Below are 12,473 nucleotides of genomic sequence, written 5' to 3' on the forward strand. Positions count from 1 at the left end.
GTTATGTGAGCTACTACTTCGAGTAGTAACTGGTAAAAGAAGTAAAGTTTTGGTTAAAATGGATGTTTGGATCCATACTGGTTTGGTTATCTTCTCCATAGTAAATAATCAAATGTATTTCATCGAAGCTGGCATTAGGTTTTGACATGTCTTGTGGTTTTGTGGAGCCAGCTCACTAAGCTGTAGTAAATTATTCAACTCAGGCCAAAGTGTGTCCTTCACCTGCCCTGCTCACGTGTCACACTCTTCAAGCTTCTTACCATGCACTCAAGGCAAAAGGTGTTGTTTTGACATTAATGATTGAAGGCTGTGAACAAGGCTGTGCAAACACACAAGGCAATTATTAGTGAGAAAACACAGGGCAGATGTTGTTAGTAGGACACTGAGGGTAATGGGTTTGCTTTACTGCAGATCATGAATCTGAAGTATAACTCATAACCGGAATGAAGAGCCTGCAGTCACTGAACTTTGGTCTTTGTTGGTACTGGATATTTTAAAGTTAAAAAGTTAAGACAACCATCGATCGCTTTGAACTTGCTCTGTTTCGCTTTTCCATCTGTTTTAGTTTTCCATCTATCACAATACAAGACTGTATCAGCCTTGTTTTGTCTCCGAGCCGATTTAATGATTCACTGTCTGCAAAAAGCCAGAGTTCATGTGAGGACTCGCCCCATGAAATACAGTGACCCTGTTTTTTTTTTCTTTTTTTCCCCCTCCCTCTCTCTCTTTTAGTTTTTTCTTTTATTTTTTTTAGAAGCATGACTAAATTAACTAAGTGAGACATAGTAATCATGTTGTGGTTTACTGGTGTTTGTCTGCTCAGTGTGCTTTGGCCTGTCCTTGACTTTCTATTATTCTTTCTCTCCCTCCTCCTCTCTCTCTCCTCGTACAGTATGTTCTGCAGTGCATGTGACGGCCTGTGTGATAAGGTGTGTGAGACTAAAACCATTGACTCCGTGGACGCCGCTCAGTCTCTGCAAGGCTGCACTGTCATCAAAGGCAACCTGCACATCAACATTCGCCGGGGCAGTAAGTTCTTTCATTCCTGCTTCAGCCTTACAGAGTCTTGCCCAGTGCAAAGCAGCCCTTCAAGCTGAACACAAGGCCAGTGTTCAGCCATCTCACTTCTTTAATCAGTTATGACATTATCTTAATATCTGGGAGTTTTTATCAGGTACACCAACCACATAGATGCAGTTTGTTGTGGGATATAACTTTTGATTTGTAGCCCATCTGTTGCTGCACAGTTTGTTAATTACCCTCCAACCTGTCGATGAATAAAAAGGGACCACCATAGTACCCCCCCCCCATTGAATGAACAGATATTATTTGGACTCTTCTCAGCAGCATCAGCATTATGTGGCTGTATTTTCTATGAAAACACAAAGATTAGATTGGATTGGGGTTAGTTGCTACTTAGCATTAAATTACTCTGATTGGATCAGATCAGATTGTACCTGAATCGGGATGTGCCTACTCAGTAGACACCCTTGCCTTGGTTCATGTGTTTTGGATGGAAGAGGTTATTCTTCAACATAACTGACAGATCTACATGCACAAGGGCATCTTCCTATTAGATCGTGGGTCTATTAATGTGTTTGTACAAGACTGCTGTGGTGTCACATGTCTCTGTCCCACATGTCTCATGTCTCTGTCTCTCTGTCTGTCTTCTCCCCAGATAACATTGCATCAGAGCTGGAGAGTTTCATGGGGCTGATCCAGACAGTGACGGGTTATGTGCGGATCAAACACTCACACACTCTGGGCTCCCTATCCTTCCTGAAGAGCCTGCGCTATATTAACGGGGAGGATCTTTTAGACCAGTAAGACTCTGCTCCTTTTACTGTGTCCCATACATCACTCCACAAGCTTTCACCTTTTAGGTACATTTTTAGGTGTTAGATGTAGGATACTGCAAGCACATATATTTTCCCAGAGTTCAGAATTTACAGTTTGTATTATTATAGTATTGTATTATTTTAATCAGGTTTTTTTTCCATGTTTGTTTATAACAAAGCACACCTGGCTCATTTCAGCACACCTGTAGGATATGCTGGTCCTTTATTAGAGCTTGAGGAGACAAACATTCACCCCAGTCAGCGCTGAAATGAACACATGTCCTACATCACCTTTTCCTTCTCTGTAACGCAGCAGGTTTAAACCCTATTGCTGCTGAGTGCAGGCTTGGCTTTTGTCAGTTCTCACCTGTAGCACTTGGTCCAGCGTGTATCAAACACTTTTTCATCCTCGCATGAGGATAAAGATAAATGTCTCAGGCTCCCATCCTTCAAAAAGCTCCCTTTTAAGTGTTTTCGAGTCTTTGCTGGTTTCCATAGGAACGCACAAAAGTGATAGAATGCTCAGCCTGATGGAATGTACAGCTGTGAGAAGCCATGAGCCTTCGCACTTTTATGGGCTCCAAATAAAGCAGAGCAGCTAATGCTCTTTTTATGTACACATACACACACTCTATTTATTTATTTATTAACACCATTTGAAAATGACGGCTACCTTTTACAGTGTGTGATCATTTTCATGACAAATAGACCAAAAGAAACAGTCCAAAGTAAAATCCCATTACGTTAACCTACATTAAAGGTTTGCCTTCTGCTAGAAAGGTACCATTTTAAAGATGCAAGGTTTTGTTACAACATTCTTAAAAATAAAGGTGCCACAAATGGTTCTTTGAGCAGTGCCATAGAAGAACCCCTTGTGGTTCCCTAAAGAACCATGCTGGAAAAAGATGAATGTGAAAGACCTTCAAAGGAGTATGTAGAAGTTCCTTAAGCTTTAGAAATGTTCTTGACACTTACTCATCTTAATAACCAAAATAGTTCTCTCAGGAACCCTGTTTGAAAGAGATAAGCATGTTAAAGGACCTTTTAATGATTAAAAGGACCCTCACATAATGTAAAGGTTGTGAACAAATTTTTTCCTTAAACCTTTACATTATGTAGAGGTTCCTTAAACCTTAAAAGGCTCTTCACACTCACACATCTTTACAAAAAAGGTTCTCTAAAAAAACATTCTTTGAAAGTTTTTTTAAGGACCCAGAAGTCCTTCTGTAGCGTTGTGCAGAGCCTTTTTGGCAACTTTATATTTTAAGATTTAACAGTGAAGGGTGAAGATATGCTGAAAGATTTAGGGTGTTGGCCATTTGTATGATTTGTATGGCTAGTTCTAGCTTATGTAACATGTATTGGGAGTTTTGGAGGAGATGGTGGAGGGGGTCGTGGGAATGGCTTTCTCTACTCTCAGATTTCATCCTGTGGAGGGCTGAGTGCGCAGCCGGCATTCTCCACGTTCCTTAGCTGCTCAGTTGAACTTAGTGTACTCAAACTGCAGAACATTTCCAGACCTCCTCCATGTTCACCTGCGGACATGCATGTGTTTATATGGGTGGGCAAGGTACAATCTACACACAGTCATGCTGCACACAAAGCACTGGTGCACACAAAGCACATATACGTAATGCCAAAGGAGGCCAAATTGTTGCCATGCCTTACAAGCCCTGTTATATGGTTTAGTAAATTCTGCAGAAAGAGCAGAATAAGCTACTGGAGCGTTTCTAATTCTTGCTCTTGTTGGTCTGTGCCTCCTGCAGCATGTATGCATTCTCAGCACTTGACAACCAGCACCTGCAGTACCTGTGGGACTGGAGCCAGCACAACTTGACCATTCGGGCAGGAAAGCTCTTCTTCCGCTCTAACCCCAAACTCTGCTTGTCTGAAATCCGCAAGATGTGGGAGAAAACAGGCATCACAGAAAAAATGGAGGAAGATGACATCCGCAACAACGGCGAGCGAGCCAGTTGTGAGTATAAGCTGAATGTATTTGGGTGTCAGTGAGCGTGCTGTTCATAGTACTTTGTCAGGTGGTTGGTCACCTGGGCACATCTTTATATTTTTGACACATCTATATTTTCACTTGTTCACATCTTACGCTATAATGATGTCCCAACAATCCTAATATGTCAATTAACATCTCCTAGTATCATATATGCAAAAATGAGAGGTAAATTACAAACATATTTTACATGTCACTGGTGTTATATGAATATGGTGTAACACCAGTGACTGTCACACCAGTGACATTCTGGTTAAAACTGGGGATTTTGTAAATTCTCATTGGCTGTCAGGTGACCTTGTGCAACTTTTTAAAATCAGTAATAAAAATAATATATGGAACAAAATTTTAATTGCCCAGCCATTAAAGCACATAACACCGGTGATACATAGACATTATGTGCTGCTTGATAAACAAAAGTATTAATAAATTAAAAATTGAAATACACTAAGCAAGTATGGACTTGCCTTCGCATGCCTTCAGATGCTTCCTCTCTGATGAGCCTTGACCCAAAGAAGCAGTTTAATAGAGCTGAAAATACTATGTTAAAATGTAACATAAGAGTCCTGATAACACCAGTGACCAAAATCTCTGTGAGAAATGAATTTCTTTAAATAAAATTCATATTTTTAAATGTAGTATAACATTATGATACACATATTTTAAGCATCTTTTTAAGCCCTGCAACCTTTGTGACATGGTTTCCCGCTCCAAATGGAGAATGATCCATATATATTCAGTATAATAGACAGGGGTGCACTGATATGGAAATTCTGGGCTGATGTCGCTATCGAATATATTTTTTGTATATATTTCTGCTGACGTTGATGCAGATACATAAACATTTATAAAATATAGAAAGTGGGATTAGTATTATGGCTAAATAGAATGTTTCTTTGTAAATGGTTACAGATGCTGTGAACTGGTTAAATGCAGACATTTTAGCATAGTAGCCCTGCGTCACCTAAACAGTCTGCACTTCTGGAGTGCATTGAATATGTCATCAAATATTGATTTGAAATGTTTGTCAAATCTAAACGTCTGTACTTGCTGATTATTGTTAAAGACCTGTTCTCAGCAGTGATACACTTGCTCTTGAAGGTTAATGTTCTTGGTCTGTTTTTCTTATAGGACTGTGTTTTGTTTTCAAGACAGCCTTTGTTGTTGAGTTAGTTTGGCTAAGAACAGTGATAATGGCTTCTCTAATGTGGTCGTGCTGTTTTTTTTGTATCTGCAAATGTAATTACACTGCACCTCAGGCTTTAAGACACAAAAAGTAAATTCTTGCTTTGTAGGCTGATATAAATGCACATTCCGGAAAAAAGTTGATGTCCCATTTTTTTGACTGCTTGTCAAGACACAGCCGTGAATGAACAAAAGATATATATCTGATGGAGAATATTGCCAAGATCACTAATATAAATCTCTTTCCTGTCCTTCCCTTAAGGTGAGACTCATATCCTGAAGTTCAAATCCAACCAAACACAGAGCAATCGAATAAAGCTCACATGGGAGCGTTACCGACCGCCGGACTACAGAGACCTCATCAGCTTTATAGTCTACTACAAGGAAGCGTGAGTGTTGCTATTGGCTTGCATTCATGCCGATACATATTATGAAAAATCTGTGGCCAAAATACACTCGTGGATAAAATAATGATCTTTTCCTATTAAACACCTCCTACTTCGTAATCTTTAAGTCCCCCACTTTGTCTGTGGCAACCAGTCCATTCCTTAAATACAGTTATGATCACACTTCTCTGTAGTTTTACAGTTGTTTAGGCTCTCCAGATGTAATGAGACATATTTATTGACAAGTGTTTGTGAACTGTTTGACATACTTAAAGCACCACTGGTAATACGGATATGTACCACAGACCATTCCAGAACATCACTGAGTTTGACGGGCAGGACGGCTGCGGGTCCAGTAGTTGGACTATGGTGGACGTGGACCTCCCTCAGGATAAATCCCTGGATCCAGGAGTGCTGCTGTACCCACTCAAGCCCTGGACACAGTACGCAGTCTTCGTGAAAGCCATCACCCTTGTGGTGGAGGATAAGCATATTTTGGGGGCCAAGAGTGAAGTGGTCTACATCCGCACCAAAGCCTCAGGTACATACCAGAACTGATCAGCTGTAGTGTATAAATTTGCGCAATTGTACCTGTTGATTAGTGGTAATATTTATGGACTAATACATTTTGCATTTAAAGGGCCCATATTCTGCATTTTTTTTGTAAAAATCCACTTAAAGGTCCAGTTAAAACATCTGTGTGGTTTAATGGTCATAATTCATTTTTATTCCATTTTCCAACCTCTCTTTATCCCTTAAAATTAAACAGGGTGTTTTTGTTACTGTGCTTTAAGACTGATGGGCTGTGCCTCATTCAAAAAACGCTCCTTAGAATGTAAATATGAATGGGCGGGGCTAAACTGTTGTATGCTAAATAGGTCATCACTGAAACAGTGAATTCAAAACAGACTGCTTTTGCAGCTTACTTTCCATGTATGGACTTCATGAACCGGGGAGTGAACTGTATGTTTTGAAACTTCAACATTGTTTACTTATTACTTCACGATCCTTTTTTTTAAAAAAAAAAAAAGTGAGGGAAATTCAGTTTTCCATGATTTGGGCCTGTTAAAAGATTTTTTTTGGTTTTGTAGCTGAAAAGTTAGGAGGCTTTTTCCTAACCACAATTGTCAAATGAATCGGTATCTATTAGGATGCCCTGTGAGCCCACTGAAATTGTCTCTCAGATTGTTTTACATTTCAGATAGTTTTACATTTCCCTCATTCACATATGCAAAACATGGATTAAATGAAAAATTAATATCTCTTTGAAGTCTTATGAATTCATTTGCGCAAATTAATTTGTGCAAAATAAGGAAACATGATAAAATATTCAGCATGTCCAACATGGGTATAACTGGTATGAGAGTCAAATGCCTTGTTAATGAATAATAATTAATGTTTGTTGCTTGGAAACACATTCAGTTAATTTTCTTGAAAATGTGAACTTCAGTGAAATGTTTTCAGCTGGACTAAATAGGACACTGGACTTAAATGGGACAAGAGTGATTTATGATTAAAAAGACAAAAACAAAGTTTTATTTGTGTGCAAGACATTCAAAAACAAATCAGGGGGACAGCTGTGTACTGTTGACAGCAAAATCACATGAAGTACATATTTGTCATAGGAGAATATGGTACTCAACCATTTAAGCCTTTCTTGTATGTGGTGTGTTTTGACATTTTACAAATCTTTCATAACTTTGCATACACGTTTTACTTTTTTGTGGTGTACAGGAATGCTTTTCCACAGACAGCTCTAATTTTGAGAACAGCAAAAAATGAACAGCAGAAAATATTGATTTTTGTTATGGCCTAAATACCTTTAGCTAACTTTCATGTGACCACGATTACAGGCATGGGTTAGAAGGGAATGTTTAATGATCTGCTCATTTCACAGAGCCCTCAATGCCCCGGGATGCTCGTGCGTATGCAAACTCCTCGTCATCTCTAGTGGTGAAGTGGTCTCCTCCTATCTCTCCCAATGGGAACTCTACCTTCTACCTGCTCCGCTGGCAGCAGCAGCCTGAGGACCGCGAGCTCTATCAGCACAACTACTGCTCAAAAGGTGGTGACCCTTCACTTGCACTTGTTTTCTTTCCATTCCTCTTCTTTAGTTACCCTTTCTCTGTGAGTTTGCTTTATTTCTCTTTTATTTTTCCTTTTCCTTCATACTCTTCCCCAATCTCAATGTGTTTTTTATTTCTCTCTCTCTCCCTGGTCCAGTTTTGAAGTTATAGTTAACAGATATAGTGAACAGTGCTAGTTTTTAATACTCACATGTGCAGCCTTCAGCAGAAAAAAACCCACGCTACCATGTCACAAACCATAAAACCAACAAAACCTAAATGTACAGTATATCCATTTAAACTTGTACTGCTGTGCCCTGTGTGTCTTTTAATAACCTCAGAATTGAAGATCCCGATCCGAATCTCAGCCACAGCCCTGTCGGACGTGGAGGAGGACACTAAGCCCACAAAATCAGACGCAGGCAGTGCTGAGAAGGGCCCATGCTGCCCATGCCCCAAAACCAAGGAGGATCTAAAAGCCGAAGCTGAGGAGCGTGCCCTCAGCAAGGTGTTTGAGAACTTCTTGCACAACGCTGTCTTCACACCCAGGTACAGTGAACGCTCCCTACTTCCCCCAGCTCTTCCCCTACTGCTGTTCTTTCCTTATAGATTCCAGATCAGCTCGAGGGAAGAGCCCACATCACAAAGGGGTGGAACGAACAAGAAACAATGTGCAGGCTGCTCCCAGACCTCGACGGTGCTTTCCAGCTTTGGTCCAAATCCATGTTTTCTTTTTTGTCTTAGTCTTCCTGGAGACGGGCTATCAAAGCAGGGCTGAGCTCATAGGTCTCGGGGCCGTGTGACTTAATCAAATCTAGCACAGGGTCCGGCAGGCAGGGACGGCGGCGTAATCATTCCGTCATGGTGCCGACAAGATCAGAACGGGAGATTTTTGGAAGAGGGCCAGCACCGGCAGCAGCAGGGCTTGAATGCACGTCCGTAAAGCAGGAGAAGGTTCAGGGCCAGCATTCATGAAGCATCCCAGAGTACAGGTCTTGGATGGGATTTCACCTCCCTACACTGTAGTGAGTTCCTGATCTAATCTGACATGGACGCAGTAGTGCTGCTCTGAGGTGCAGTATGAATGCGGGCCCAGGACTCCAGGCTTGTGTGGTTTTGCTGTTGCCCAGGCGACAGCGGCGGTCACATGTGAAGGCTTTAGCAGGCTGTAATTTGGAAGGCCCCGGCAGCGAGGGAGTCCAGGTCAATGAGGCCGGGGAGCGGCCTTCTGTTGGCCAGACTTCGAGAGGACATCTGCGCTGTGTTATCCGTTTACCTTGCTTGTGCTGGATGTGTTCCGTCCAGTGCCAGGAGTGCAGCTACATACACACTCACAAAACAGCACACAGGCATGCATGTCCTGGTTATACTTTGAAAAACAGTGTTTGGAAGGGTTAAGTAAGGACATCTGTCCTTAAACTAAAACTCTGTATGTGTGCGTGTTAGATAATATTTATACATAGGTGTACTTTTTGCTGGAGACGGTATAAAGGGGTGGATGCTTATGTCCACCCCCTCATCCCCCCATTTACACTGTATTACATCCAGTTCTTATTCCCTTGTGCACTTTCAAAAGTTGGTGATCATTTGCAGAGAAAATTGCTAAATAGTGTTTAAGGTTGATTTCTTACTTCTGTTGAGATGCATGTCAGGTCACAGAAAAGGGTTTCATGGATAATTGTAGCTCACAGAGGCCACTAGGTTGCACACATTCAAAATCATAACTGCATGTTCCGTAAATCTGTGATGTGCATCTAGCAAACATTGATTGACTGTAGAGTTGGGGTCAGAATAAGACTCCACGCAAACCAAAAGAAGCACAAGATCATAATGAAGCAGTTTAAGGATCAGCTAGCAGAATAAGTGAGTAGAAGTGAGAAGTTACAAACATGTACACTAATTCGCAAAAATGTAAATGTTTTAATTTTTTTTATTACTTTTAAATTTTATAGATGAATCAGTGGGCTACACCCATTTCCATGATTATGCTACACGGTTACGCTACGACCATTTCCATGGTTAGGCAGGACTAACAACTTGCAAATGAGAAGGTACAGCTTTAATGACTGAATGCTATTGCAGTGAAGATGAGGAGACAAAGAAATGTTTCCATTTCCACTTGTGAAATGAAAACCGCCCTTGCGTTTGTGCGTTTTTCTATAGTTGTGTGCACTGATGCCACAGATTTACCTTGGCAGACGTCTGCTGAACTTTGGCAGGAGTGTTTTTAACAAGATGCTGTTTAAGGGATCATCCAGGGACAGTCATGCGCAAGTTGAGCCCATTTCTCTCTGTCAAGAATCAATGCAAAGCGAATATTTCAGATGTAAATGCACTCTCTCTGCTGGCAGCAAGAATGTTTATTGGGCTTCTTGTCTCATCTCTCTGGCTGATGGTAATGGTTATCTTCCGTTCCATCCTAGTGGCCTGCTATCTACCCACCCTTACAATGCACATCTACCTAAAGACCTGCGCTTCTGCCTCAGAATGATTAGTATTGTCTGTTTTGACCCTTGCAAAAGACTAGGTGACAGACTATACTGTCCTCAGCTGTGGCCTAATATGTGCTGGGCCTCCATCCCCTTTGAGTGGATCTTATGTTAACTTGGATTGCTCCAGGAAAAAGGGGGGATCTAAGAAAGGAAGTAGAGGTTTTGAAGCAAGGATGGAGGGAGGTGGCAAAAGAATGGAAAGGAAATCTCTCTCTTCCTTTCTTTCTCTCACACTTTCTCCTTTTCTACTCCCTCCTTGCCTCACACACTCTCTTTGTTCTGCGGCTGTTTAGTTTGGAGCAAGCGGCTGCCAGGAAATGTACAGCGCAGCCGTTTGGAATGTTAATGAATTTCAAGGGAAGATCCCTTCCGAGCCAGCCGGTGGGTGAGGAGGGGGAGCAAGAGAGAGGACAGAGACAGGATAAGGGGTTACTCTTGTGATTTCCTCTATCCTACGTGGCGGTAGATCAGCTGTGTGGGCACTAAGCCAGTCGGAAGCCTCCGTAATCACCCTACGTCATTTCTCCGCTGCACATGTCAAGTGTTCGGGCTCGCTTTTCCACTCTGGGGAAGGAAAGGATGCTAGTGCATTCAAGCCATTCTGAACATAAACCCCTCTGTCTAAGAGATTTCATTTCTGCCAGCTCAGTGCCCAAGTTAGCCAGGGAAATGTGTGCTGGTGTAGCTTCTTAGGTATGCATGAGGTGTGCAGCTTTCTTCTTTCCTGTCGGCATCACATGCCAAAGCCACTGTGTGGCTTAATCTTTGAGTGCATGTTTGTGTGTATGTGTTTGAATAGAGCAAGCCTTCTGTCCTGAGGAGACTCCTGACCCTGCTGAAGGTGGAGAAAGAGGATTGGCTTATTGAAAGCAGTCAAGAGGGTGGAGGTTGAGAGGAGAATAGGGGAGAGGAGAGGAGATTCCTGAACAGTTATGCTTCACGGTTCAGCTGAGGACAGTCTCTACCTTCCACCTGTCCACACATACACAGTGACATGCAGAAACATGAACTGCCTCAGATTTAATCACCAGTAAGCGGCTGCTTTTCTAGGGTTTGGGAGGCTGGCCCCTAAAATAAAGCTAGGCGTGAACTGATGTGGAACTTTCAGGACCGATACAATAACCGATCAAGAGCACCTTATCGTGGCCAATACTTGTATCATTGCCAGTATCAATAACTAATAATTTTACTTTCTTACATTTAAAACAAGTTCAATTTCATACTATAATCTATATATAAAGTGCATCTAAACATGGATTAGTGACTAATTTTACAAAGCCATGCAACAGCTAGTTCTCACATGACAACTGTTATAAACCTTTGTTTTATATAAATATTTTACACTAGTAGACACTCTCATCTGGAGTCATTCATAATAGTAGGTTGTGCATGAACTCTTATTGGTTTAGTTGTTCAGTATATAATTGTTGTGTGAGAAAAGACTGTATGACTGTAGGAAGGGAAAAACTCTGAAAACCTGGGCTGGAATTCTGGCAAGCTTCTGCTTCAAGCTAGAGGGCTGCTTTGATGACCCGAGTAGGGCTGAGAGGCAGAACTGATGAACATGGAGGAGATGGGTGGGTGGTGGTGGAGTGCGAAAACTTTGTTACAGGAAACAGAAGGTAGAGGTGGAAATTTGTAGGATGTTAAATTGGGAGGAGGAGAAGCTTCAGGCATAATCTTCTTTCTAAACGTCAGTTATTTCATAACTCTATTTAGTTAAATATAACTGTAAATGTTAGGAATCCACAAAAATATCTCTAATTATAAATCCAAATAAGGTATTATAAAGTAGTGGTATGCCTGCCTGGGAGGGGGATTGAACCATGCTCTCCTGTGGGTTGGGCTGTGGTTTTATCCACTCTGCTATCTATTTGTGTGAATGTTAAAAAGAAGGAAAATTTCTACCACAGGTGAGTGATGTGCAATTATCAGTTGTGATGATCAGCCTCGATTCCAATATTGGGCCAATAATGGTAATTATTTTTTTTGTATCAGCTAACAATAGCCTGCCAATATATTGTGCCTTACCTCTTACCTTTAAGTGATTCCCAGCCCTGGTTCTGGAGCACACCTCCTATGCACATTTTTGTTTCCCTGCTTGATCTAATGAATCAACTAAATAACAATCCCTGAAAAGCAGTGACAAATAGAAAAAAAGTAATAATATAAAAATATCTGCTGGTCAGAAGTGCTTCAGTACTAAGGTTGGGAACTACTGCTTTAATTTACTGAACATTTGTGCTCTAACTGTTGGATTTTGAATTGTAAACATTGCTGCCAGAACTTACTCTCTTCCCTGTATTGTTTCTGTGTTGGCCTGCACACGCAAATGCTCTTGAATTCTGTGGAGGGTTAACAAGAACTTATCTCAGGAATAAGTAATGTTTATCCTTCCTCATTCCCACGGATCAAAAGCCAAAGAATATTTTTGTCCGTCGTCACTGTAACTCTTCGTATTCTATACCTGTCCGTCCCCCATGTTCACATTCTGTGTT

General features: G+C 41.3%; 1 protein-coding gene across 2 annotated transcripts in view; it reads left to right on the forward strand.

Moving 5' to 3' along the window:
- The window catches only part of igf1ra (insulin-like growth factor 1a receptor), a 129,531-nt gene that overhangs the window by 99,314 nt on the left and 17,744 nt on the right, over nucleotides 1-12,473 (forward strand). For both annotated transcript variants that reach the window (XM_036585556.1, XM_036585557.1), the window contains 7 exons: nucleotides 893-1,029; nucleotides 1,679-1,823; nucleotides 3,605-3,813; nucleotides 5,294-5,420; nucleotides 5,723-5,958; nucleotides 7,315-7,482; nucleotides 7,825-8,032. In XM_036585556.1, the coding sequence (XP_036441449.1) occupies nucleotides 893-1,029; nucleotides 1,679-1,823; nucleotides 3,605-3,813; nucleotides 5,294-5,420; nucleotides 5,723-5,958; nucleotides 7,315-7,482; nucleotides 7,825-8,032 (1,230 nt within the window). The remainder of the gene's footprint in view (nucleotides 1-892; nucleotides 1,030-1,678; nucleotides 1,824-3,604; nucleotides 3,814-5,293; nucleotides 5,421-5,722; nucleotides 5,959-7,314; nucleotides 7,483-7,824; nucleotides 8,033-12,473) is intronic.

The sequence above is a fragment of the Colossoma macropomum genome, unplaced genomic scaffold, assembly GCF_904425465.1.
Source record: "Colossoma macropomum unplaced genomic scaffold, Colossoma_macropomum, whole genome shotgun sequence".
Taxonomy (NCBI): Eukaryota; Metazoa; Chordata; class Actinopteri; order Characiformes; family Serrasalmidae; genus Colossoma; species Colossoma macropomum.